The sequence below is a fragment of the Sorex fumeus genome, unplaced genomic scaffold, assembly GCF_029834395.1.
Source record: "Sorex fumeus unplaced genomic scaffold, SorFum_2.1 ptg000098l, whole genome shotgun sequence".
NCBI classification, from domain to species: Eukaryota; Metazoa; Chordata; class Mammalia; order Eulipotyphla; family Soricidae; genus Sorex; species Sorex fumeus.
The window spans coordinates 18,576,119-18,602,832 of record NW_026606155.1 but is presented as its reverse complement, the minus strand read 5'-3'; the positions used below and the strand labels follow the sequence as shown (position 1 = coordinate 18,602,832).

Below are 26,714 nucleotides of genomic sequence, written 5' to 3'. Positions count from 1 at the left end.
ATATTGAATCAGACTGGAGCCATAGCACAGGGGGTAGGGCGTTTCTCTTGCACGTGGCCGAACAGGTCAACCTGAGTTCTATTCCTCCGCCCCTCTCTGAGAGCCCGGCAAGCTACCAAGAGTATCTCGCCCGCACAGCAAAGCCTGGCAAGCTACCCGTGATGTGTTCGATATGCCAAACACAGTAACAAGTCTCACAATGGAGACGTTACTGGTGCCCGCTCGAGCAAATCGATAAACAATGGGAGGACAGTGCTACAGTGCTTTATTGAATCACTGTGAGGTAGACCCTTACAAAGCTATTCAGGATTGGATTTGTCATACAGTATTTCAACACCCATCCCTCCATCAGTGTATATTTCCCAGCACCAATGTCCCCAGTTTCCCTCCCATCACCCCTCACCCCCTGCCTGCCTCTATGGCAGGTGCTTTTCTTCTCTCTCTCTGTCTCTCTCTTCTCTCTCCCCCACCTCTCCTTTCGGGTATTGTAGTTTGCAATATTGATACTGAAAAGTTCTCAAGAAAATCCCTTTACCTACCTTTAACCTTCAGCTCTTGTCCAGTGTGACCATTCCCAGCTATTATTGTCATACTGTTCTCTTCTCTATCTTACCTGCCCTCAGCCCCCCACACACTTGGGGTTAGTTCCAACCATCGACCAGTCCTCCTAACCCCTGTTTTCCCTGGCCATGGATATTAGTCTTCTACTGTCACTGTCACTGTCCTCCCGTTGTTCATCGATTTGCTCGAGCGGGCCCAGTGATGTCTCCATTGTGACAATTGTTACTGTGTTTGGCATATCGAATACATCACGGGGAGCTTGCCAGGTTTTGCCGTGTGGGCGAGATACTCTCAGTAGCTTGCTGGGCTCTCCGAGAGGAGAGGAGAAATCAAACCCAGGTTGGCCAGGCCGGCCATGTGCAAGGCAAATGCCCTACCTGCTGTTCTATCGCTCCAGCCCAGTCTTATATATATTTTATATACCACAAATGAGTGCAGTCAGTTTATATCTGCTCCTGTCCTTTTGACTCATTTCACTCAGCATGATACTCTCCATGTCCATCCATTTATAGGCAAATTTTATGACTTCATCTCTCCTAACAGCTGCATAGTATTCCAGTGTGTTGCTGTCCTGGCTCTTTTTTATTTTTACTTATTTTATTTATTTATTTGCTTTTTGGGTCACACCTGGCGATGCACAGGAGTTACTCCTGGCTCATGCACTCAGGAATTACTCCTGGTGGTGCTCAGGCGACCATATGGGATGCTGGGAATCGAACTCTGGTCAGCCATGTGCAAGGCAAACTCCCTACCCCCTGTGCTATCACTCCAGCCCCTTGGCCCTTTTTTAAAAGCCAAGTTGGGAAATGCAGAGGTAGCCAGTGGGAGCCCGAGGGGATCAGCACCTGGGCGGACACCATCTGAAGGTCTCTCTGCCCTGGGGACAGGACACGATGATTAACAGGCTCAGGAACCAGAGAAAGCACCAGGCACTGCATGCAAGAGGCGCAGGTTCCACCCCCAGCACCTCCTGTTCCCCTGAGGAGCACCAAGAGCAAAGAGCGGGAGTAGCACCAAGGGAGGCATCCGAACACCAAATGGATGTGAAGCATCCTGGGTGTGTGTGTGTGGGGGGGACTAAAGGCTGGATCACATGTTTCACGGCAGGAGACCAGGTTCTGATTCCCCAGCACTCTATGGAACCCCCCAAGTGCTGCCTCCTGTGGCCACCCCCATAAATAAAAGCCACATGTCCTCATCTAGTGAATTCTGCTGAGTCACAGTGCCAGGCTGGGGCGATAGCACAACCGTAGGGCATTTGCCTTGCACACAGCCAACCTGGTCGACCTGAGTTCGATTCCTTCACCCCTCTCGGAGAGTCCAGCAAGCTCCCAAGAGTATCTCGCCCGCCCGGCAAAGCCTGGCAAGCTCCCCATGACGTATTCAATATGCCAAGCACAGTATCAACAAGTCTCACAATGTTACTGGGCCTGCTGGAGCAAATCGATGAACGACGGGAGGACAGTGACAGTGTTACAGTGCCAGGGAAGCGGACTGAACAGGAAGGCTGGGATGGAAATTCTCAAGGGCGCAGCCAGGGAAAGGGCAGGAGGAGAGGGCGCCGTCCAGCAGAGAGGGGTCCCAGTGCTCAGGGGCACAGCCAGGAGGCCAGTGCGGCTTGAAGAGAGTGGGGAGGGGGTTGAGAGGAGAGGGGGTGGGGGGCAGGGGCTTGCAGGCACTGATAAGCCTGAGGTTGAGAGCACAGAAGCTGTCTAGAGCCCAATGCTGAGAAGACCCTGATGGGTTTGTTTGTATGGGGGGGTGGGGAGGACAACTGAGCAGGAGGGTTGGGGGTCTCTGTGCCCCACTGAGGGATGGAGGAGCTTGGGTTGGGAGAACAGAAGGCTGGCTTTGGTTCTGGATACTTCCATTCCATATGTTCTGGAGTTTGAGAAGCTGCGGCAAGTGTAGGAGTCAAGGGACTGTTGTGTCCACACTGGCCAGATGGTGGTCACCAGCGGACACCTCAGAGCTGCCATCTGCATTTTCCCAGCACCCCGTCAGGGCGGCATTTGCAGCTTTACTGGCAGTTGGTGTGTTTTCTTCCCGACCTTTCCCGTAGGCAGGCATTTGATTTCCTGACCGGAAGTCCTGTCTGCGTGGGCACTGCACAGACCAATGATGCTCTTGTCTGTGGCCTCCTTTGGCACTCTCCCCTGTGGCTCTCAGGTTCGTGTCTCTGAGAAGCAGAGTGTCCCTGGGTCGGGCGTCATTACCGATGAGATAGCTGGAGTTCAGGAAGCTTCATGGGGGCTCTGATAAGTGACTTTTTCCAGGTCCCACAGTCAAGCACTGCGGCTGTCGGAGAGATGGAATTTTCCAGGACTCAGAAGTGCCCTAAGGGGCACAAAGCTCAGGCTTTGCATGCCAGAGTTCGAATTCAAAGCCTAGCACCTATTGGGTGGGGTCCCCGCGGCCCCCAAGATTGTGATTTCCTGATAATCCCTCTCGTGTACTCCACTGTATGGTGTTACCTCATTAAGAGATCTGCTCTGTGGGGCTGGAGACAGTAAAGCAGGTGGGGTGCTTGCTTTGCAGACACCCATCAGGGTTCCTTCCCGACACCCCTTATGGTCCCCAGCCAGGAGTAAGCCCTGAGCACAGCTGAATGGGGCCCCAAACAACAAGAAATCTGTTTGGCCATAAGCCCTATCGAGGGCCAACACACTCCATCTGCATGAGGGTCCAGGTTGGGGGTTGGGCGGGAGGGTCAGAGGGAACTGGAGCTTGTGATGCACTGGCTCCTTCCTTGGTACCACATGGCTCCCTGAGCATGGAGCCTTGTGGGGCCTGGCCACTCCAAACCAACAACAGTAACAATCTCTGAGCTAGCTTGGCACAGAAGAATGATCAGTAAAGATGTCTGGGCCAGAATATTTCTTCATAGTTGGAAGCCTGCGTCATGAGCTGGGGGAGATGAAAGCTAGGATAGAGAAGGAATCACTAAGTCAATGATGGTTGGAGGGATCGCTTGGGATGGGAGATGTGGCTGGAAGTAGACAAAGGACCAAACGTGATATCCTCTCAGTATCTGTATTGCAAACCATAATGCCCACAAGTAAAGAGAGAGTAGCACTGTCTGTAGCACTGTCCTCCCATTGTTCATCGATTTGCTTGAGTGGGCACCAGTAACGTCTCATAACAAATTGTGAGACTTGTTGTAACTGTTTTTGGCATATTGAATACTTCATGGGGAGCTTGTCAGGCTTTGCTGTCCAGGTGAGATACTCTCGGTAGCTTGTCGGGCTCTCCGAGAGGAGTGGAGGACTCGAACCCGGGTCAGCCGCGTGCAAGGCAAATGCCCTACCCACTGTGCTATCGCTCCAGCCCAGAGAGTATGGGGGAAACTGTCTGCCATAGAGGCAGGGGAGGGTTAGAAAGGATAGGGGGATACTAGGGACATTGGTGGTGGAGAATGTGCACTAGTGGAAGGATGGGTGTTCGATCACTGTATGACTGAAACTCAATCATGAAAGTGTTGTCAATATGACGCCCGCCATGGCCAGGCCACCGGACTCCGTGCTAGGCTGTTTCACCCGGGGCACCCCAGAAGGGGTGGGTGAGGGCCCTCCCTGCCTCAAGGGACCCAGCCCTGGCAGCTGAAAACCTCCAGAACCCAACCACCGCCACGCTTAAGGCCACTCCCCACACACTCGGGCCAAACCTCATGTATGAGTGAATGGATTCCTGAACTGCATAGCCGCGACATATCATAAGATGGTTTTCCGTAACAGACAATGCAAAATATATTAGTTTGGTTGTGCTTTGGGACAGGGATTGGGGCTTGGAATGGAAATATCCTAAATTTGGTGGTGGGAAGGTGTAATGGTGGTGGGATTGGTGTTTGAATATTAACTGTAATCAAATATTTTGAACCACCTATGCTTGGGGTATCAAGTTTCACTCAAATGAGAGAAAGAATCTGGAGTTCTGACCTCCATCGACGATCAAGAATCAGGGACGCTGTCTCATTTGCCAAGGTGTCAAAAATCAGATGGGCTGGACACATAATGAGATTTGGAGAGGACTGCTGGACTAGAGCTGTTACCGACTGGATTCCACGGGATGTCAAAAGACCGCGTGGCCGCCCACCTACCAGATGGTCAGACTTCTTCATCAAGATCCTGAACAATCGTTTTGAGGCTCTTCGTGTTCCTAGAACGAACAGATGCCATTGGGCTACACTAGCATGTGACAGGGGACAAATGGAGACATTACTGGCGCCCGCTCGAGCAAATCTACGATTAACAGGAAGTCAAGTGACCAAATGATCACCTTATAAAATAAAAATTTTTTTTAAAATTAAAGTTTTGTAACTATATCTCACAATGATTCAATTAAAAAAAAGGAATAATAAAAAAAATTAAAGACAACTGGCCCAACCTAAGAAACAACTCAGGAGAAAGAGGTGGGGTGCTTCTTTCCTCCAGCCCCTTCATGCTGAGACCAGTTCCGTTCACCAACCCCCTTTCTGCCTCATTACCATGCTGATTTGCCTTGTAGCAATCTACCTAGGAGATCAGGCTTTCATATAATTTTTTTCCCCACTCTAATAAACCAAGCTTTTAGATAGAAGGGAAACAGGGATAAAACCAGCTAATCTTAGTGAAAAAGGAATTGAGAAAATGAGAACATAATAAGCCAAGTCTTGTTGAATCTGTTCTATTCAGCAAAACAGTCCTGTCTCACTGCGGGTCTGGGATCCTTCCAGAAAAACCTAGCGTCAGGGTGGGGGAACCCCAGATGAGAGTCTGCACCAGCATAATATTTGGTAAGGCCAGTTTGAGAGACAGCACAGTGAGTAAGGAGCTTGCCTTGCACGAGGTCAATCTAGGTCTGGTCCCCTGTGCCCCATAGGGTCCTCCGAGCCTCTCAGGGGTGACCCCTGAGCCCAGAGCATAAGCCCTGAGCCCAGCCTGGTGTGACTCAAAAACCCAAACTGAAAGGCAATGAGGAGCAAGGCCACAGAGTCAGGCCAAGAAGGGCGGACACTTGGACCCAGAGTGATAGCACAGTGGGTAGGGCATTTGCCTTGCACGTGGCAGACCTGGGTTCAATTCCCAGCATCCCATATGGTCACCCAGAACCACCAGGAGTAATTTCTGAGTGCAGAGCCAGGAGTAACCCCTGTGCATCACCAGGTATGACTCAAAAAGAAAAAAAAGAGGTGGACACTGAGGCACACACGCAGGGGAGGGGACAACTGACAAAGTGGCCATGGGGCTCTGTGTGGGCCTCCCCTGCCCGCTTCCAGAAAGATCACCAAGGCCCTCTTCAAAGGAGCAGTTTCTGCAGCTGTGGGAAAGGGGAGCGGCACCAGGACAGTCGCCCCAGCGTTTCCTGCATACGGACAGGCCGTGCAGACGGAATCCCCGAGGGCTGCTTGGCATCCTGCTTCCAGGCCCGCTTTCTCACTAACACTTGCTTTCCTTCTTTTCGAATACCTGGAACACAACTGACGGGGGCACAGGACGCTTTATTATAAAAACCCACTCCCCATCCCCCATCCCACCCTGCCTCGATGGGTGTTTGATCATTGTACAATTGAAACCCAAGCACAAAAATTTGTAAATCTACAACTGTACCTCATGTTGTTTCACTCACAAAAATTAAAAAAAAGTAAATGATGGAGAATGGGCACTGGTGGAGGGATGGTACTGGATCATTGTGTAACTGAAACCCAAGCACAAAAATTTGTAAGTCTACACCTGTACCTCATGGTGTTTCACGAATAAAAATTAAAAAAAAAAAAGTTCTGTAACTAAACTACAAAAAAACAAAACAAAACAAAACCATCTGGTCAAAAAAGTCCCCTGCTTATGCCAGTCCTGTGTGCCCAGATCTGCATTCTGGCAAATTTCAGGTAGAGATAGAAGTATTAGGAGAAAGAGAATTTACTCACTGGAAGTGTTCATGGGTTCCGAGTGGTGGTGTGAGCTGCATGTATGGTAAGGCCTAAACCCCTGCACTGTTTCTGACCCCTGAAAGTAGATCACTTCTTCTTCTTTTTTTTTTTTTTCAGTCATACCGGCAATGCTCATGGGTTACTCCTGGCTCTGCACTCAGGAATCACTCCTGGCAGTGCTGGCAGACCATATGGCATGCCGGGGATCGAACCCAGGTCGCCCACATGCAAGGCAAACACCCTACCTGCTGTACTATCTCTCCGACCCCGGTAGATCACTTCTGAGAGGAAACTGTGTCGCCAACCAGGTCCGCAGGATGTGAGCTATCCAATATATCACTGTGCTTAGAATTTCCAGCCCAAGAGCAGAATTTGAGGGACCCAATTTTCTAAGGCACATTTGTGACTCGACACCATACTGAGTATCTATCTACTTGGGCATTTTAATTTCTTCCTTTAGTGTAAAAATAACAAGGGAAAAAAGAGAAACAAAGTCCCTTCTTCTGATTTCAGGTTTCTTTCTTGGGGTTGCCTTTCCTTGCTGTTTTTGGGTTTTGGGCTACAGCTAGCAGTGCTCAGGGATCACTCCTGACAGTGCTCAAGGGACCATATGGGATACGAGGGATTGAACTCAATTTGGCCACATGAAAGGCAAATGCCTTACCCACTGTACTATCTCTCTGTCCCTATCCTTCCCATTTAGTTGCAGGCAAATTTTTCCCATAAAAGATCCAATCAATATCTCTCGGCTCTACAGGCAATTCTTAAACTCTCATTTTAGCATCAGAGTAGCTACAGATAATCTAAATAAGAGTGCACTGTATTCTAATAAAACTATATAAATATGAAATTTAAAGTGGGGACAAGGAACTAGCTTGAAGGGCTGGAGTATGTGCCTGGCACGCCAATGGCCCAGCATTTGATCCCTGCACTGCACGGTCCCCCCAGAACCACTGGGTGTGGTCCTGGTGGTCCCCAACACCTCTGAGTAAGTCTCCTCAAAAATTATTTTTGTTTTTGAGTCACATGCTGCAGAGCTTGGGGGGACCCATGGTGCCAGGGACTGAGCCTGGCCTCTTGGTGCAGAGTCCATCGGGCTCTCCAGCCTTTGGGGTTCATTTTTGTTGTTTTTGGGCCACATCTGGTGGGCTCAGGGGACCATGTGGGAGTCTACAGTTGGACGCATGCAAGGTAAGCACCTTACTTGCTGTTCTATAACTCCAGGTTCCCCCTTCATTCTTGGGGTCGTGCTGGGATTGAATCTCACACATGCAAGCCAGGTGGTCACCGACACCCTCTGGCCTTTCCTCTTCCGGGTCTCCTCGTCTTCTTCAGTTTCCTCTTGCCCAGAATTAAATCTAGGGCTCCCACGTGAGAACATTTGCTCCAAGTCCAGAAATTTTTACTTTTACATCCTTCTCATGTGCCACAAATATGTGCTTTGTTTCTGAGTCATTCTCATCCCCACACAACTTCCTTTGATTTTTCTCACTTAGAAATGTAAGGATGAGTCTGAGTATGTGGGCAGGACAAAACAGGAGGTAGGTAGGTTTCCCATGCCTACTTCAGCTAACTTAGGGCAATGATCATGGAAATGGAGGAAAATTGGCATTTTTACTTTTTTCCCCCCTAAATTACATAATTTCCTGATTACTGTCAAAGCAGAGTTACATTCCGTGTATCTGTAATTATGTCTCACAAAAAAGAATTGTGGAAACAGTTCTGCTCGCCCTCCCCGAGGAAGCCTCTGCAGGCAGAGAAACCTGCTCTTCTCACAGGGGACTCCACTTTGTGAGTGTGATGGATCAATGTGTCGCCACCTTCGAATGTGAACCGTTTATGCTGGAGGTATAGCTTTCCTGACAGCAGGCTGCTTCATGACACAGCAGCGCAGGATGGGCATTTAGTTTTATTTTTTGGGCGGGGCATCCCTGATGATGCTCAGGGGTTACTCCTGGCTCTGACTCAGGAATTGTTCCTGGTGATCAGGGGACCATATAGGATAGAACCTGGGTCAGCCATGTGCAAAGCAAATTTCCTACCTGCTGTTATTATCATTCTGGCTCCACATTTTAAGACTTTTTTTTTTTTTGAAAGAGACTGGGGCAGCTTGGGGTTAATAGCTTCCTGGACTGAGACCCCAAGGACTGTCCTGAGCTTACTCTATTTATTGATTAGAACCATTAAACATCAGAACTACAGACACTGTTTAGTTGGATTAGACTTTTCCATTATCTGAGGGTGTTGGTCAAATGTAAACACATAGTAAAGTATAAAAATAAACATGGGGTTAACAACATAAAAGCCTTCCTTCAGGGGAAATTCTTCAGGGAGATCCACCCAGGGATGTCATCATTCCAGATTCTGGTCCTCAACATCTCCCCCTTCTTATTTTGTTGTTCTGTGACTGGACGGCTTCCAAGCCTTGACTGGGTTGCGTTGGCTCCTCTGGATATCCTTGGGCAGAGGGAACGTTATGATTCACTCTAGTTGATCCTCAGTGGTGAATCTACTGAATGTCCACTGATTTTAAGATTTTTATTATTAAAATTTTCCTACCATGCACTAATTTTATTTTTTAAACCATTTTTTGGTGGGGAAGGGGTTGGGGCGATACCAGGTAGTGCTCAGGGATTGAACCAGGGTGAGCTGAAGTGGCAGATGGCAAGGCAAGTGCTGTAACTCCTGTACTATCTTTTTGGGGTTCACACTCAGAGTTCCTCCTGGCTCTGCACTAAGAAATTCTCCAGGTGATGCTCAAACCTGGCAGGCTACCGAATGTAACCTGCCCACATGGCAGAGTCTGGCAAACTCCCCGTGGTGTACCCAATATGCCAAATACCAGTAACAACGATGGGTCTCATTCTACTAATCCTGAAAGAGCCTTGAATATGGCACTTTTTAAAATCTCAGGGATAGGGTGAAGGAGACATTACTGGTGCCTGCTCGAGGCAATCGACGAACAACAGGATGATCGTGACCGTGCTCAGTCACATGGGATGCTGAGAACAGAATCCAAGTGGGATTCCTGTAAGGAGTATCCCACTGTATTAACTCTCTGGCCCTCATGCACTAATTTTAGAACGCAGTTATATATAAAGAATAAATTCTGGGCCTGGGGAGTTAGTATAGGGGCTAAGACACTTGCCTTGCATATAGCCTACCCGGGTTTCATCCCCAGCATTACACACAGTCCCATAAACATCACCAAGAGTGACCCCTAAGCACAGAGCCAGGAGTAAGCCCTGAACAGCATCAGGTGTGGTCCAAAAATTGAACAAAAAATTCAAGAACAAATTTGTTAGCACCAAATCCTGAGGACATATAAACTCCATATAAAATGCTGGTAAAGGGAAAAAAACAAACATGGGGCCGGAGAGATAACAGACTAGATCACATGCTAGTGCGCAGGAGGCCCAGGTTTGGTTCCTGGCACCACCTGGTCCCCTGAGGACTGCCAGAAGTGATTTCTAGGAAGAGCAGACTTGAGCACTGCTGGGTGTGCCCTCAAAGCAAAAACAAGAGAAAGAAAAGGAAGTTGGCAGGAGAAAAGCGAATGCTAATCAAGAGGCAGGCTATCAACTTTGCCCAGCCAGGCCTCCACCACAACAAATATATTAAAGTCACGAAATACTGGCACCGTACTTTCCTAGAATGGAAGCCCGGATTCCCACTGACACCTGAAATATCAGCATCCTTTTAAGAACATGGCAGTAACGATCTTTATTTCATGAAGGAGGACACTGAGGTCCAGAGAAATGCAAAGTCATTTAGCTCAGAGTACTGGAAGTTAGTGAGGATATAAAGATTAAAATTCGAAAGTTTCAAGCCTTTTCCAGACCCTTCACCATCACAAACAACAGGACGGTGCAGGGATCGGAATAGATAGCAAAGAATATCCTCTGTGAGACAGCCACAGAGAACGCTCAGAACAATCCAGCAAATACAAATAGGAAAGGAGTCCCAGCTAAGCAGGCCTCAAAGACAGATACGGATCTTTAATTTAAAATCAAATTGGTTTATTCACGGAGAAAAGAGTCACAGAACATCCTCAGGACTTCTTCAAGTCCAACAGTTACAGCTGCATTTAAAAGCCCACAGGGAGAGTCGAGAGACCCCGGCAGCCGAGCTGCTGCTATTCCCCTTTCCCTGGGTTGAGACAGTCACCTTCCAGGCAACAGCTGGGATGAAGTTCTTTGCGATGAGATTTCCAGTTCTGTTGTCTTAATCTGCACCGCATTCTCTGAAGCCAGGAAAGGAGACCAAAGAGTCTGATGTTGATGGGACCAATGGAGAGGCTGTGGTTGCTTCTTGGCACGGGGACACACAGAGTGCATTACTAGTCACAGCGGGGGTCTGATAGGCCCCATTAGGAACGCCTGAGCCATCTACAAGGACTCATGGACATGGAGTCTGGCTCCTGTTTCCCGCAGAGACTGCGGCCAGGCCCGGCGAGCTGTGGGGGAGGCCTCCCTGCGCTCAGTGATACGCTTCTGGCTCGGGACTCTGACGGTCTCCCGGGACACCTGTGAGTCGCAGAGCGCCGTGTCCCCGTCTCAGCTGCCGGGGTCTAGCCTGGCTCGTTTCACCGGGCTCTCCTGATCACGCGGGTGGAGGGGCCCTTCGGCGGCGAGCTCTCCTCTGGGCTGCGCCGTGGGCTCCGGGGGGAAGCTCTGGTCTGGGGCCAGCACCTGGCGGACGGTCATGTTCACCCGCGCCGTCCTCAGGTAAGCGGCACACACCCGCCGGTCGTCCTCGGAGCAGGGCTCCACCAGCGCGTCTGCGGGCAGGCCGGAGGGCAGGGGCGCTTCCAGGCAGGGAGGCAGGCTGGCGCTCTCGGGGCTCGGGAGGACGCGGGGGACCGCGTGGTTCAACAGGCGGCTGAAGCCCGACATGACCATGATGTCCCCACTGTGCATGAACATGGCCGTGGGGGCTTCGTCTCTCTTCAGGCCTCCCAGGAGGAAGATGGCCGATTGTCCGAAGCTGCGAGAACACAAGGCAAGCAATGAGAACGCGAAGGTTCTGGAGCTGACCACTGGAGGACGCCTGTGACAACTGCGCCCCGGATGTCCCCTTCCCCTCACTCGAATTCATTGTGCTCAAATCCTGTTTTATGGTTTTTTGCCATGCTGAGATGAAGTCCAGAACCCCACATGAGACGGGGGCCTTACCACCGCGCTACAGCCCTGGCTCCAATTTTCTGGGTTTTTTAATTTTGCAGGGGTGGGGAGTACTGGGGGGGAGTGGGGACCACATCTGATGTGGTCAAGGGCTACTCCTGGGTCTATGCTCAGGGACCATACATAGGGCTGGGGGTCAAACTAGGGTTAATCGCATGCAGGGCAAGTGCCAGGCCTTGTGCACTGCCCCTCCCCCCACTGCACCAATCTTCTATTTAAAACTGTGCTAAAACCATTAAGGGGGGGAGAGAGAGAGAGGGAGAAGAGGAGAGGGAGAGAGAGGAAGGGAGAGGGAGACAGAAGAAAAGTGTTTCCCATAGAGTCAGGTGGGGAGAGATGGGGGGCAGGAGGGAAACTGGGACCACTGGTGGTGGGAAAAGTACACTGGTGAAGGGACAGGTGTTGGAACATTATAAGACTGAAACCCAATCGTGGTCAACTTTGTAAATGTGTATATCACTGTGATTCAGTAGCACTGTAGAACTGTCCTCCCGTTGTTCATCGATTTGCTCAAGTGGGCCCAGTAACGTCTTCATTGTGAGACTTCTTACTGTGTTTGGCATATTAAATACATCACGCCACGGGGAGCTTGTCAGGCTGTGCCGTGCGGGCGAGATACTCTCAGTAGCTTGCCGGGCTCTCTGAGAGGGGCAGAGGAATCAAACCCAGCTCAGATGGGCTGGCTGCGTACAAGGCAAATGCCCTACCGCTGTGCTATCGCTCCAGCCCCAAACCAAACCAAAAACAACAAAGCTGCATTCAGGGGCCTGAGAGATAACATAGCTGGTGGTTGGGCACTTGTTCAGTCTCTGGCATCCCATATGGTCCCCAAAGCCAACCAGGAATAAACCATGAGCACTGCTGGGTGTGGCCCAAAAACAAAACAAAACTCCACAAGCCAGAGTGATAGTACAATGGGAAGGGCGTTTGTCTTGCACACGGGTCAACTAGGGTTTAATCCCCGACATCCCATAAGATCCCTTGAGCACCACTAGGAGTAATTCCTGAGTGCAGAGCCAGGAGTAACCCCCGAGAATTGCTGGGTGTGACCCCCCGCAAAGAAAGCAAAACCCAAACCAAACCAAACACCAATCCCCTTGCCGCCCCCCAACCCAGTTACATTTAGAGAGACAAGGAGAGTGAACTACTCAGACTTTGTCCTGCTCTTGCCATTATCCAAAAGGGTTTGTCACTTCGCCTCCCTCTTTCCTAAGAATGATTTCTCTTTGCCAAAGCATAATCCACGGGCTTAAGCAAAAATGTTTCCCGTCATGTGCAAGGGTGTTTAAGCGATAGAGCCAACACCACTGAAAATAATGTCTAGGAAGACACTCAGCAGCAGAAGAGCAGAGTCCAACCGACCACTCATAAAAGTGCTCTGGGGAAGGAAAGGGAGCTGGACAAAGCTGCCCCAGGCAGAGACGGCTCACCTGAACGACAGCAGGGGTTTGGAGTGATCAAGTTCCGATCTGTCAACATGGATCCCCAGCGTGGAGTCCAGCCGGTAGTAGTTCAGGATCCCTGCCTCGGCGCGGAAACCCTGAAATCCACAGGCCGCGGCGACTTGCTCTGAGAGGAAAGCCAGGTCAGAAGGGAAAGGTGTATAATGATCTGCTGAGTATTGCTTCGGTAAAAGTAGGGAAAATAAGAAAAATAAACAATGATCTCAGGAACACTTGAAACGGTGGCATAAGAAAAACAACTGCTGTAAAATCCTCTGCCTCGTGTGTCCTACGAACAAAGCAACGCTTCTGTGTTCATTCCGAACACATCTGCTAATCTAACGGGCTGTTCAACACTTCACCCCCGTGTGGCAGGGCTCCCCCAGACCATCAGGCTGCACGGGAAGCAGCCCTCTCTGGGCGGCAGGCCCTCGAAACTGTTAGGGGGTGTTGAAGGGAGACATGGCAACTCGACGTGACTCAGTGCCCTCTCTGGGAGGCTGGCTCTCGAAACTGTTAGGAGGGGTCGAAGGGAAACACGGCAACTCGATGTGCCTCTTTAGATTGAAGAACCTGCAGATTTTCTCTTCAATATTTAGTCAGTCCTTCAGCTGATCAACCACCCACAGCCACTGCTTTAGTGTATATTGATTCTGCTTGAATGAAGGAATTAATTCCCTTTTGGGCTCTCAACTCTATTCTTGTTATTAGCGTTGTTGACTTTTTTAGGGCCACACCAGCTGTGCTCAGGGATCACTCCTAGAAGGAACTGAGGAAGCATAAATGTTGCCGGGGCTGAACCCAGGTTGGCTGCACGCAAGGCAGGGGCACCCTACCTGCCATCCCACTGCTCTCTTGGCATTTTGGGGCCACACTTGGCAGTGCTGGGGGACCATCTGTGGGCTGCAGCTACCAGCTAACCTTTGTACTACCTCTTTGGCCTTGTCTATGTACTATCTTAATTTTGTTTCATTCTCTGATTATACATTCGAATTTTTTGGGTGGTGTGAGAGAGGGGGTTGGTTGGGTCACACCTGCTAGTGCTCAGGGCTTATACGTAAGGCTGTACATTGGGAAAACACAAGTGGTAGTGGGGATTGAACCAGGACAGTCTTATGTAAGGCAAGCAAGCCCCCAAATTCCTGTACTATTTCTCTGACCCCAGAGTCGTCCACCCCCCTCGCCCCAATACACACACACACACACACACACACACACACACACACACACAGCAGGAATCCTGGCAGGGATCAGGGAACCGGAGTGCTAAGGATTGAATCTGGATTGATCAACTGCAAGGGAAGGCCCTGCCCTTAGAGTTCTTGGTCATTTTCAGTCTCCATTTTCTTTATTTCCTTTTTGTGGTTGTATTTTTTTGGTTTCGGCCTACAATAGGCTGTGCTCAGGGCTTACTTCTGGGTCTGCTGTGCTCAGGGATTTTTCCTGGCAGGCCCTGGGCAGGCTGACATATGGGGTGCTGGGGATCAAACCAAGGTTGGCTGAGTACATACCTCCCCCATTTGTACTGTTCTTGCCCCATTATACAATTCCTTTTTTTTTTTTTCTTTGGTTTTGTTTTGGGCCACATCTGATGTGCTCAGAGTTTACTCTTGGTTCTGTTCTTACAAGTCACTAGTGGTGGCTCAGGGTACCATATGGGATGCCGGAGAGCAAACCCAGGCTGGCCATGTGCAAGGCAAGTGCCTCACATGCTGGACTATTGCTCTGGCCTTCCTGTCTCCACTTAGTGAATGAAACTAACTTGTTGGGGCCTACCTGGTAACACTCAGGGCTCACCCTTGGCCTGGAAGGCCATATGCAGTGCAAGGGATTAAATAAGTGCTGGCAGAATGCAAAGCAACATCTTAAACCTCATACTATCTCTCCAGCACCAGAGAAACTAAGGTTTTTTATTTTTATTTTTTTGAATAACAGTTCAGCAGCTACTCCGGGCAGTGTTCAGCCCCTAGCTGCAGACCATTCTTTCTCTTTCCTTGCTTGCTTAGACCTCACAAGGCTGAGAAAGACGTACCTAGGTCTTGAACATTCTTTTCTGAGTCAAGGGAAGAGAGTATCAGAAGTGTGAGAGGCTTTATTTACTCCTGGCAAATTATTCTGTAGAAAATAAATGCTCAACACTAACCCCTAGTAGAAATAAAAATAATAATGGAGAACTGTTCTGGAATGCAGTGAAAGAAGAGCTACGGCCTAGAAATTCACCTACTGTGAGGAAGCACTGAACTGAGGACATCTGGGGGAAATAATACAACCTGAGGGCAAACAAAGAAGAAAAATGTTCACAATAGATTAGCCAGACCTCTTGAGATAAAGGGTCAAGAGGACTTCAGGGGAAACAGATGAGATACTCCCACAAACATATATTTTAAAACTTAGCTTGGAAGAACTCCAACTATGTGGGATCAAGAAGCATAAAAATGGGGAAGAATGTTTAACAGAATCCAGATACCTTACTGTCCCAGTTATAATGGTAGCCTAGGGTCACCCACCGCAACTTCTCTATCAAACTTCGGGGTCTTCGTTTATTCATGTCCTTATTGCTGCAGAGATGGAAGAAAAGAGAGGATCAATTAATTTCAAATGGCAACAATCCCATTCACAGACCCTGGAGTCTAAACTTGATATTCCACAGTATATGCTGTTACCTCAATCTTGATAGAGAAAATCAACAACTTAATAAAATGATCAAGGATGCATTACTATCTGGGACAGGAGCAATAGTACAGCAAGTAGGGCGCTTGCTTTGTATGTAGCTGACCTGGATTTGATCTCTGCAGCACCCCAGGTGGTCCCTCTGAGTCCTACCAGGAGTGAGCACAGAGCCAGGAGCCCATTCAGCCCCGAGCACCACCAGGTTTGCCCCCCCCCCCAAAACAAAAACAAAGAATATAATCATTAAAAGCATGTTAGCACTTCAAATCTCTCGTCCTTGGCTCTAAATCCTTTGTTGAATGGGATCAATTTTAAGTGGCAAATTTCCAGCAGCTCAATAATGATAAAACAAGAATGACAACAGAAATGTCTTTACCTATCTATGGGAAATGGAACTGAGAACACTACGGGCAATGGAAAATTGGCTAATAGACTATGTTCAATTTGGCTGTTACAGCGAAGTCTGATTAATCACAGCAATAACTAGGTCCAGAATGATAGCAGTTTCCCAGAATTGCAGGTTGGAGGGAATAAAAGTTTGGCAAAATATAGTCTACAATTAAAAATGACTGGTCTAATATGAATTCTTTAACCCTGTGTAACAGAGCTTGGATAATTGAGGCTTAGCTCACAATCAAGGATCAACTGTAATTGATTTGGTTTCTGAAATCTTGCTTCAGCCACAGGAGGTTGCCTTAAAACAGAGGCATTTTCTCTGCAGTTCCAGCGCGTCTGATCGAGCAGACTGATTTACTACTCTCTAAATAGAAAGCTTACTGAACTGAATTCTAAAATACCTAAAAATATGAGGAGACTGGGCCTAATTACTTTTTCTTTGTAATCTGCATCATTAATCAAAAAAGATATTCTGGTCCAAGAACCAATGCTACTTTAAAAAAAAAGAACAAAAAGATAAAAATTAAAGATTAGACTGTTTAGAGTTTATATTCTGATGGGCGCTAATACATCACGTACGAGAAGTGGGGAGAAAATTCATGGCAGTATATACTAGCATTCAACAGAACAGAGAGACACTGCGAGGGTCTCTAGAATTCAGAAAAAGGAAAGCCCACGGTCCAGTTAGCTACAGCCTCACAGCAGTGTTGGAAGGGGGGATGGCCCTCCGAATGCAGGCTGGCATCCGACGGGGTGCAGGCAGGGGGTACTCGGCCCACGCGGAAGCAGAGGGCTGCTAAGAGGTCACCACACTGTGAATGGTGTGACAGAGATTGTCTTAAAGATTCATTTTTTAAATTTATTATTATTATTATTTTCTGGCTTTTTGGGCCACACTAGCAATGCTCAGGGGTTACTCCTGCTCTGCATTCAGAAGTTACTGGAGGTGCTGGAGGACCACATGGGATGCCGGCGATCAAACCCGGGTTGGCCTCGTGCAAGGCAAATGCCCTACCGGCTATACTATCGCTCTGATCCAAGAACTGTTCTATTTTCTTTTGGTGCCACACCTAGCCAGTGCTCAGGACTTACTCCTGGCTTGTGCCCAGCTCTGTGCCCAAAGATCCCTCCTGATTGGCTCAGGAGACCATATGGGATACTGCAGATTGAACCCGGACTGGCCGAGTGTAAGGTCCAACTCACTGTACTTTGCTCTGGCCCCAGAACTGGTAAGAAATTTACTTGAAGATATTCTGGTTTGGTCAGTGACTAAAATGAGTTGAGATAAAGTTACTATGGATAATCACTGTTATCGACGCTTGCCATGTATAAACAAAGCTGACAACAAAAAATGTAATGTAGGGCTGGAGCAATAGCACAGCCGGTAGGGCATTTGCCTTGCATGCGGCTGACCGGGATTCGATCTCAGCATCCCATATGGTCCCCTGAGCACCGCCAGGGTTAATCCTTGAGTTCAGAGTCAGGAGTAAGCCCTGTGCATCGCTGGGTGTGACCTCCCCACCCCCCCAAAAAATATAATGTAGTTAATATGACCTGAGTTTGTCCAAGATTTCATCAGCTAAAGGTACTAAAACAATTCACTGTTCCTTTCTCATGTAGACTTAATTCACGTAACCTTGTTCAGAAAAGTAAGTGCATCTGATTTCTATACTCATAATTGTGGTCAAATGTAAAATACCTGTATCTTCAGAGTTACCCACAGACTGCAAAGGAGAGCCAATCTCAGCCATCACCGTCATGCAGAAATTGGTGGCTATGTCTTAACCTTTTTTCTCTCAATTGTCACAGTCCCTGATCATGAAGCTCTATTGACATTCTTTTTTTTTTTTTTTTTGCAGGGGTTCTGAGCAACACTCAGGTGTGCTCAGGGCGTACTTTTGGCTCTGCACTCAGGCTCACTCCTGGTGGGGCTTGAGAGACCATACTGGATGCCAGGGATTAGGTCTTATCATCCTTTGTAAAGATTATTTAGCTAGATTCTTAATTGTGCTTTTGTTTATTTGCTGCTGTTGGTGGCTATGTTTAGGATTAAATCCAGAGTATTACACATGCAGAATTGATTTCTTTGGTTTTGGGGACATATCCTGAACTGCTCAGGACTTACCCGAGCTCTGCATTCAGGAATCACTCCTGGTGATGCTGGGGGGGCAATATAGGATAGTGATGATCGAATCCAGATCAACTGTGTGCAAGACAAGCGCTCCGCCCACTGTACTATCTCTCCAGCCATAGAAGTTATCTTTCTAAAGTGAAAATCCAGTTACTGATCTTGAAAAACTGCCACCATATATAGGGCAGAGTCTTCATTTTTCTATATGGCACAGTTGACTGGGTGTGGCCACCAAACCAATTCTCTCCTCTCCCCAGACTGGAAAGGCCATGCTGTGGCTCTCTTCTACTGCTGGGGCGTATGTCCCGCTTGATCTCAGTCTCCTATCAATCGACCTTATTTGTTTGTCATTACAATGCTACAAAGATGCTTATATCTGCTAAACTCTTATTCTTGTCCAGGAATCTCTAGTCACACCATTCACTGACAATATATAGAATTTGGAATATACAGAATTTAGGAACCGAAATTTTGTGAACAGACCTCCTTTTGCTTCTAAGTACTTCTCTTTCTCTGATCACAAAAACCTAGAACGGTTATTTTCAACTACTGATGTGCAAGCAGGGTAGGTCCAAAGTGTAGGAATTTGAGAACCCTGGTCGAGCTCTGGGCTAGAACTGCTAGAGACTGGGTCCTGGCCAGGGTCTACTCTGCAGGTATAAACAGGCTGAAAACAACTGAAGTTGCAAAAGGCTCCCGAGAGGTCCTCTAGTTCTATGGTTCTAAAGGTGGGTGTTACGGTAGATAATTATAATCTCTAGAATTTTATGGAACTGCAGCTCTTTCTGACATTCAATAGGAAAATGGGAAAAACTGATCCATGTTATCAGGGTGACCCTCCACGATTCAACCACCTTGGGAGTCTTATCCAGCCCAACTCCTTTGTTCCCCAGCTGAGAAAAAGAGAAAGCAAACAAGGACTCTAATCGATATTCAATGTAGTCAGCGATGTCTGAGCATATCAATCTTTCCCGCCTATGACAACAGAAGGTAGGGCCAGCACAATTTTTATTCTTGCTGATTTATCTGACCAAAAAAAAAAAAGTATCTTCTCTTGTTTTCAGGATGATTTATTAAAGAGATTCATCTGAGTTATCTTAGATGATGACAACTGGGGTTTTTGCAAAGTCATTTATCAGAAGAAAAAAATCAATTACTTGAAAACACTGGCTGGTTTAATAATAAGCGTTAAGTTCTCTTGGGTTAATGTCACACAGTCATGATCTTTGCTCTCAGTGCTAAGGATGATACTTAGTCTTCAGTCTCTACCATAAAGTACAGACCAAGAAGGCTTCAGAGAAAAAAATAGTTCCTTAGTATAAATTTTATATTCGTTTTTGGGTCATATCTGGGTAATGTTCAGGGCTGCTCTGGGGGTAACATGGGATGATGGGGATCAAACCTCGCCAGTTGTGTGCAAAGCAAGTGCCCTATCCACTGTACTATCGCTCCACTTACCTCAACCCTCACCCCCGCTCCACAGCTTGAATTTTAGTTTACTTTTTCAACTAAAGAAAATCTTCTATTTTCCCTGTTTGAACCAGCATGAGTTTCTGGAAACTGTTTTAGTACAAACGGAGTGCAACAATAAGTATAGCTGGAATTTGAACCCAAACAATAGGACTCCAGAATTAGTGCTCCACATCACTAATCCCCTATAACTTGGCCCTACCTTTGTTTTTTTGTTTTAGGGTGACACCTGGCGGTACTTAGGAATGAGTACTGCTCTGCTTTCAGGGATCACTCCTGACTGAGTAGAAGGACCATATGGGGATTGAACCCTGGCAGGCTTCATGCAAGCCAAGTTCCCTCCCTGTTGTACTATCTCTGCAGCCGCCACTGCCTTATCTTTTTTTTTTTTTTTTGGGTCATACCCGGCCATGCTCAGGAGTTGCTCCTGGCTCTGCACTCAGGAATCACTCATGGTGGTGCTCTGGGGACCATATGGGATGTCGGGGATCGAACCCCAGTCAGTTGTGTGCAAGGCAAATGCCCTCCGTGCTGCACTATTGCTCCGGCCTGGCCCTACCTTTCTGATGTCATCTCTGGTCAGTTCTCACAATCCAGCTCCACTCAAGTCACCTGAATGACTACCCTATATGAATTCTCTCTCTGTGCCTGCTGAACTGACTTTAATTATATGTTTACATGATGTCTTTTAAAATACAAAGTCCTTGAAGTCAGGAACTGTGATACCTGGCAGAAACTCAACAGTGTTTGCTGAGTAGACACATAAATATACTACATAGTAGCTCACAGAACAACTTACTGTCTTATATACTACATTTTTACACAGACTGCTTTTTCTATCCAAAACAGTTTTTCTAAAAAAAAAAAAAAAGTCTGTTTTTGACTCAGGAATGCTTAGTTCTTTGAAGCCATGCCCTGCGGAGCTCAGGGTACTGTGCTTGGGGTTGTTCTCGGTGGTGTTTGTGGTGACAGATCTGGACGTCTGGCAGGCAAAGCCTGCACTCAGTCCACTGTGCTAATTCCAGTCCTATTCATCATATTTCTTGTCCCTCTTTTTCTGATTTTGGGGCCACACATGGGCTTATTTCTGACTCTATGGTTTGGGATTACTCCTGGTGTTGTTTGGGGGTCTGTATTTGGTGCTGGGAATCAAACTGGGGTCAGCCACACACAAGGCCAGTGCCTTAACTCCTGTGCTATCTTGCTAGCCTCCTTTTGATAATTTTTGAAGGCTCAGTTCAAATAGGCAGAGAAAATAAGAGAATACTGGGCCCAATTAAATATCATTTTACCTTTTTTTCCATACTTCCTCCTTGCATGACTATTTCCAGGGCCCAGGGAGATGGCTCAAGGGGCTAGAATACATGCTTTCTTTCTTTTTTCCCCATACCTGGCTGTGCTCTGAGCTTACTCCTGGCACTACACTCTGGGATCACTCCTGGCAAGCTTGGGGGACCAGATCGGATGCCAGGAATCAAACCTGGGTCAGCCATGTGCAAGGCAAGCACCTTATCTGCTGTACTATTGCTCTGACTCCTAGAATGCATGCTTCCCACATGACAGGCCTGGTTTTAGTTTCTGGCACTGCATGGTCCATGAGTACAGTTACAGATAGACCCTGAGCACCATCAAGGGTTGCCCAAAATAAGACAAAAGAAATATTCCTTTTATCCCAGAGCATTTCTCTGAACAGCTACTGCAGTTTTTTTCTGAGGTCTATTATAATTACCCCTATTGAAACTGAACTTCTTTAGACTATACACTCATGGGTGCAGGGAAAACCTCTTTGCATCTCTCATGTTTAGCATCATACCCAGTGTACAACTGACCCTCAATAAATACAGGGGGCATGAATGAATGCTGAAGCTTTAAGGCACATACATCACTTCCTACAAACAGTAGCTTAGATGGGCACAGAACAGTTAATGGCACTGGCTGCTTCTCAGAGAAGTAGAGCTTTCACTGCAGTTCTACTTTTTAACCCAGGATATCACGAGGTTCCAAAGACACTCACTTTATATAGAAAAAAAAAGGGCTGCAGAAGAATGAAATGGATCCTCTGATGATTAATGAGGATGGGCTCATATCTCAGCTATCAAAAGCAGAATCTTGAAAATGGATCTCAATGTAATATAACTGTCAATGCAACTGTCCGGCTGTTCCGTTGCGTTGTGTTTGCATGGAAAGGAAAGGAAACAAGCAGCCCAGGCCCCAGCCGTCTGCTGCTCGAGAGGAGACCCCTGAATAGCAGGGCGAGCACTGGCCCTGGGCTTTGCTGGGTAGGCTTACCGGAGGGACTCTTTGCTCTGCTCCCACAGGTCACAGGTCTCTTCCTTTGTCATGTGCTTGTCCAGGTTACATACGTTAGGTTTCTGGCAGTATGACTTAAGGCACTGCTTCACCCAGTGCCACTGGTAACCGGGGAGGAAGGGGTTTGGGATAAAGATAAATCCTATGCCAAAAAAAAGGGGGGGGAAAAGTGAGAAAAGGGGAGAGTGAAAAGTCTCTGTTCATTAAACACCAGGTATTGTTGGTATCCCCATTACTATTTGGTTTTTTTGGGGGGGAGGGGGTTGATTGCTTTGGCAACACTCAGGGCTTACTCCTGGCTGCTCTGCCCTCACTCCTGGTAGTGCTTGGGGACTGTATCAGATACTGAGGATTGAATGTGGGTCTGCCATGTGCATGGCATGTGCCCTACCTGCTGTACTATTTCTTGGGCCCCACACTTATTATTACTTTTGTATATGCTTCCAGGGGCCTCCAGGTTAAAAGTAAATATTCTCATTCCTGTTCTCCAGTTTCACAAGGCAAGTTTCTTCAAATTAATGTAAAGCTGATGATGAAGAAGCAAACATCTGTTTTTTAAAATTTTTTCTTAAAAAAAAAATAAAATACACAAAATAGTATTTCACATAGCATGAAATTTGACAAATCAAATTTCTGTTCCATAGTTAATGTGAATGTTAATTGGTTTGCTCTCTATGGAGAACAATGTGGAGCCTTCTCAAAACACTAAGAGCCTCCAATATGACCAAGCAACTGTACCTCTTGGCTTCTATCCCAATGACCAGGAGGCACCATTTTTAAGACATCTGCATTTTGATGTTCATTATAGCACTATTCACAGTAGTCAAGATCTGGAAATAACTCACGGATCAATGAGTGGATAAATAAATTGTGGTATATAAAAAAAATTTTTTTTGACAAATCAGGCGGGAGCCATTATACAGTGGGTGGGGCACACATCTTACATGAGGCCAAGCCGGGTTTGATCCTTGGCACCCCATAATAGTTCCCCGAGTCCACCAGGAGTAAGTACTGAGCATTGCTGGATGTGGTTAAGAAAACAAAACAAAAACACCAAAAACTGACAATTCAAAGGTTATGTGTCCCAACTCACCAGGTGTAAAAAGGCAAAGCAGTTATTAAAACCGATAGTATGTTCAATATTCAAAACCAGTTTGTAGAGCTGGAGTGATAGTACAGTGGGTAGGGAATTTGTCTTGCATGCTGCTGACCTGGGCTGGAGCGATAGCACAGCGGTAGGGTGTTTGCCTTGCAAGCGGCCAACATGGCTGACCTGAGTTTGATTCCTCTGCCCCTCTCGAAGAGGCTGGTAAGCTACTGAGAGTATCTCGCCCGCACGGCAAAGCCTGGCAAGCTACCCGTGACGTATTCAATATACAGTAACAACAAGTCTCACGATGGAGACGTTACTGGGCCCGCTCGAGCAAATCGATGAACAACAGGAGGACCACGACCGTGACCGCTGCTGACCTGGGTTCGATCCTCAGCGTCCCAAATGGTCCCCTGAGCACCGCCAGGAGTAACTGCTTGAGTGGAGAGCCAGAAATAACCCAAGCATCGTTGGCTGTGACTCAAAAAGCTCCTCACTCTCAAATAAATAAAATAAAGCCAGTTTGTAACCGCGAGAACATTTAAATTCTTAATTAAAAAACACAAATGAGGTGAGAGCTTTAAAGGGGTACATTCTTCACACCCATATTTCAAGTTTGGAAATGCATATTTGCAGCAATACAAAAGTGTTCATGGGCTGGAGAGAACAGTACAGCGGTAGGGCACTTGTCTTACATGTGGCTGACCCGGGTTCAATCCCTAGCATCCCAGACGGTCCCTCAAGCACTGCCAGGAGTAATTCAATACCTGGCACCACATATGGTCCCTCAATCACAAGGGGTCACTCCTGAACAGAATTATTTCTGCATGTGGCCCAAACTGTCACAATCTCCCCTCCACCCATCACTAATTATTTTCTCTAAGATCAGCTACACAACATCAATAAAATGTAGAAGAGCTTCCTATATGACAGACAGACAGTACTGAGGTTCAGGCACTTGCCTAGAATGCAGCCATCCGCAGTTTGCAGTCTGATCTCAGGCACTACATGGTCCCTTGAGCACTGTGACAAGATCAACCCTCGAGCACAGAGCACTAGAATACAGCTAGGTATAGGTGAAAAACCCCAAATAAAACAAAATTTTCTTAAAAAAAAATCAAGATTCTAGATTAGAACTTCCAATTTCAATATCTCTAATTCTCCTTCTCAGTCCTGATGAAGGGAACAAGTTTAAGCAGTTGCTCTGACACTGGAGAATGCAGGGAATGTGTGAGCAGTGTGGGTGTTGTGAGTTAACTCTATCACTGCAGGCAGCCCTTTCGTGGGAGCGGGTGTTGAGAGTGCAGTGGCCGGGAGCCCAGAGTCAGTGGCTCTAACGTTTCTGTCGGTCCAGTGTGTCACTTTCTGCACTATCAGGTGGGCATGACTGAATCCTATATTGTCCTCTGGGAATGTTCAAAAAACGGAAATACTCGATAGGGCAGAATTTAGGATGGCCTTGGGAGCAAAACATTTTTGTGTTCTGTTTTCTCCTCTGGGCTGGAGCGATAGCACAGTGGGTAGGGCGTTTGTCTTGCACGCGGCTGACCCGGGTTTGATTCCTCCGCCCCTCCCAGAGAGCCCGGCAAGCTACCGAGTATCCCGCCCACACGGCAGAGCCTGGCAAGCTCCCCGTGGCATATTCGATATGCCAAAAACAGTAACAAGTCTCACAATGGAGACGTTACTGGTGCCCGCTCAAGCAAATCGATGAACAATGGGAGGACAGTGCTACAGTGCTACATTTTTTCCTCTGTCCACTGACTTGCCCATCTGCCTCCGGGGTTTGTCTCGCAGCACTCACCGGGGTAGCCCTCGAGGCCATAGGCCCGCCACGCGCTGACAGGCCGCAGTCCCACCCGGCGGGCATCATGTTCACTGACCGAGGACATGCTCAGCGGAGACTTGACCACCTGCAGGAAGAAACTCCAGTCAGAGAGCTAAAGCTCAAAGGTGAAGTCAGAGAACCTCGGGCCTCTAAAGACATTTCTGGACTAGGACAAGGTTAGCACTGACAAGTCCAGGCTCCTAAACTTAGCTCTATCACTTAGCTAAGGGGACACCTTTGGATATGTCACTTTGTAAGGTTGAAGCAGGGCTATAACAGACTTCACTTGGGGCTGGAGAGATAGCACAGCAGGTAGGGCGTTTGCCTTGCACACAGCCGACCCGGGTTCGATTCCCAGCATCCCATATGGTCTCCTGAGCATTGCCAGGAGTAACTCTTGAGTGCAGAGCCAGGAATAATCCCTGAGCATCGCTGGGTGTGACCCCCCAAAAACCAAACTTCACTTTAAAAAAAATTTAATTGAATCACCATGAGATACAGTTACAATCTTTCATGTAGAGTTACAATCACACAATGATCAAATATCCATCCCTCCACCAGTGCACATTCCCCACCACCAATCTCCCCAGGATATCTCCCCTCTTCCCTCCCTCCCACTTAACTTTAAGGCTGAAACAGGCAGTAGGCCTCAGTTTGTTTCCCCATTCCCCTCCCCAAAGAATTCCCCAAGGCTGTCCTTGGCCAAAGCTGGAAATCCCCTGGGCGCCTCTAGCCAGTCCTGTGAAAAGTAGGGTATCTCTGGGCACAGAAGATGGGCATGACCAATTAACTCAGACTTGGAGACTTGGGACTGCTTCATTGCAATTTTTTTTTTTTTTTGCTTTCTGGGTCATACCCCGTGATGCACAGTGGTTACTCTTTGCTCGTGCACTCAGTAATTACTCCTGGAGGTGCTGGGGGACCCTATGGGATGCTGGGAATCGAACCCGGGTCCTCCACGTGCAAGGGAAAATCGCAATTCTTGGGAAAACTGCCAATGATGCTTCTGTAACGATATGCCATAGAATGTTCCCGGGAACTTGTCAAGAGTCGTACCCCAGCTCCAGCTAGCGATAAAAAGTACCTTGCATTTTGGGGGCTGGAGCTATATAGCACAGCTGGTAGGGCGGCTGCCTTGCGCGAGGCCAACCCGGGTACGATTCCCAGCATAACCATATGGTCCCCCCGGCACAGCCAGGAATAATTCCTAAGTGCATGAGCCAGGAGTAACCCCTGTACATTGCCGGGTGTGACCCCAAATTATTTAAAAAAAAAAAAAAGAGTGCCTTGCATTTTTTGCATCCTCAGGTCTGGTCTGGGCAATGTGCGAGTGAAACTTCCTTCCCGAGGACATAGCAACTTAACAATCTAGCATCTCGGCTGCCAGGCCCAGAGCGAGCTCAGCGGGAGACCCGGGTCAGGAGCGCGGAGGGCGCGGCGGCCGGTCCCCGAGGGCCGGGATGAGCTCGCCATCGCCTCGCTCCGTACCTTGAGCGCCGCGGGCCCGGTGCCGCAGGCCGGGTGGGCCGCCGAGAAGTCGATGACCCCTCCCAGGTCCGTGGTCCCCAGGCGGCTCTGCCGGTAGAAGCGGAAAAGCTTCCGAAAGGCGTCTTCCCCCGGCTCCGCCGCCAGCGTCGCCATGGGGCCCACGGCCGCCGCCATCTTTCCCATGTCGCTGCCGCCACCTCCTCTGACCCGGAAGTCGGGCGGCTGGCGCCAGGTTCTTCC

At 48.0% G+C, this 26,714-nt stretch overlaps 1 protein-coding gene across 1 annotated transcript; it reads right to left on the bottom strand.

Moving 5' to 3' along the window:
- Window positions 1-11,007: 11,007 nt before the first annotated feature.
- On the bottom strand, window positions 11,008-26,682 carry ALKBH1 (alkB homolog 1, histone H2A dioxygenase). The gene is made up of 6 exons (XM_056134060.1): window positions 26,475-26,682; window positions 24,963-25,071; window positions 22,048-22,210; window positions 15,559-15,649; window positions 13,080-13,273; window positions 11,008-11,452 (listed from the first exon to the last, which is right to left on the bottom strand). Exons 1-6 carry the CDS (start codon window positions 26,655-26,657, stop codon window positions 11,023-11,025), a joined length of 1,170 nt encoding a protein of 389 aa, XP_055990035.1. The 5' UTR covers window positions 26,658-26,682; the 3' UTR covers window positions 11,008-11,022.
- Between the last annotated feature and the right edge of the window lie 32 nt (window positions 26,683-26,714).

Excerpts from the sequence above, each read along its gene's own strand:
- ALKBH1 (XM_056134060.1), bottom strand. The coding sequence starts at position 26,657 with ATGGGAAAGATGGCGGCGGCCGTGGGCCCCATGGCGACGCTGGCGGCG. Across the intron at positions 22,211-24,962 it reads TGGCCTCGAGGGCTACCCCG|GATTTATCTTTATCCCAAAC; the intron begins GTGAGTGCTGCG and ends TTTTTGGCATAG. Across the intron at positions 13,274-15,558 it reads ATTATAACTGGGACAGTAAG|CAATACTCAGCAGATCATTA; the intron begins GTATCTGGATTC and ends CTTTTACCGAAG.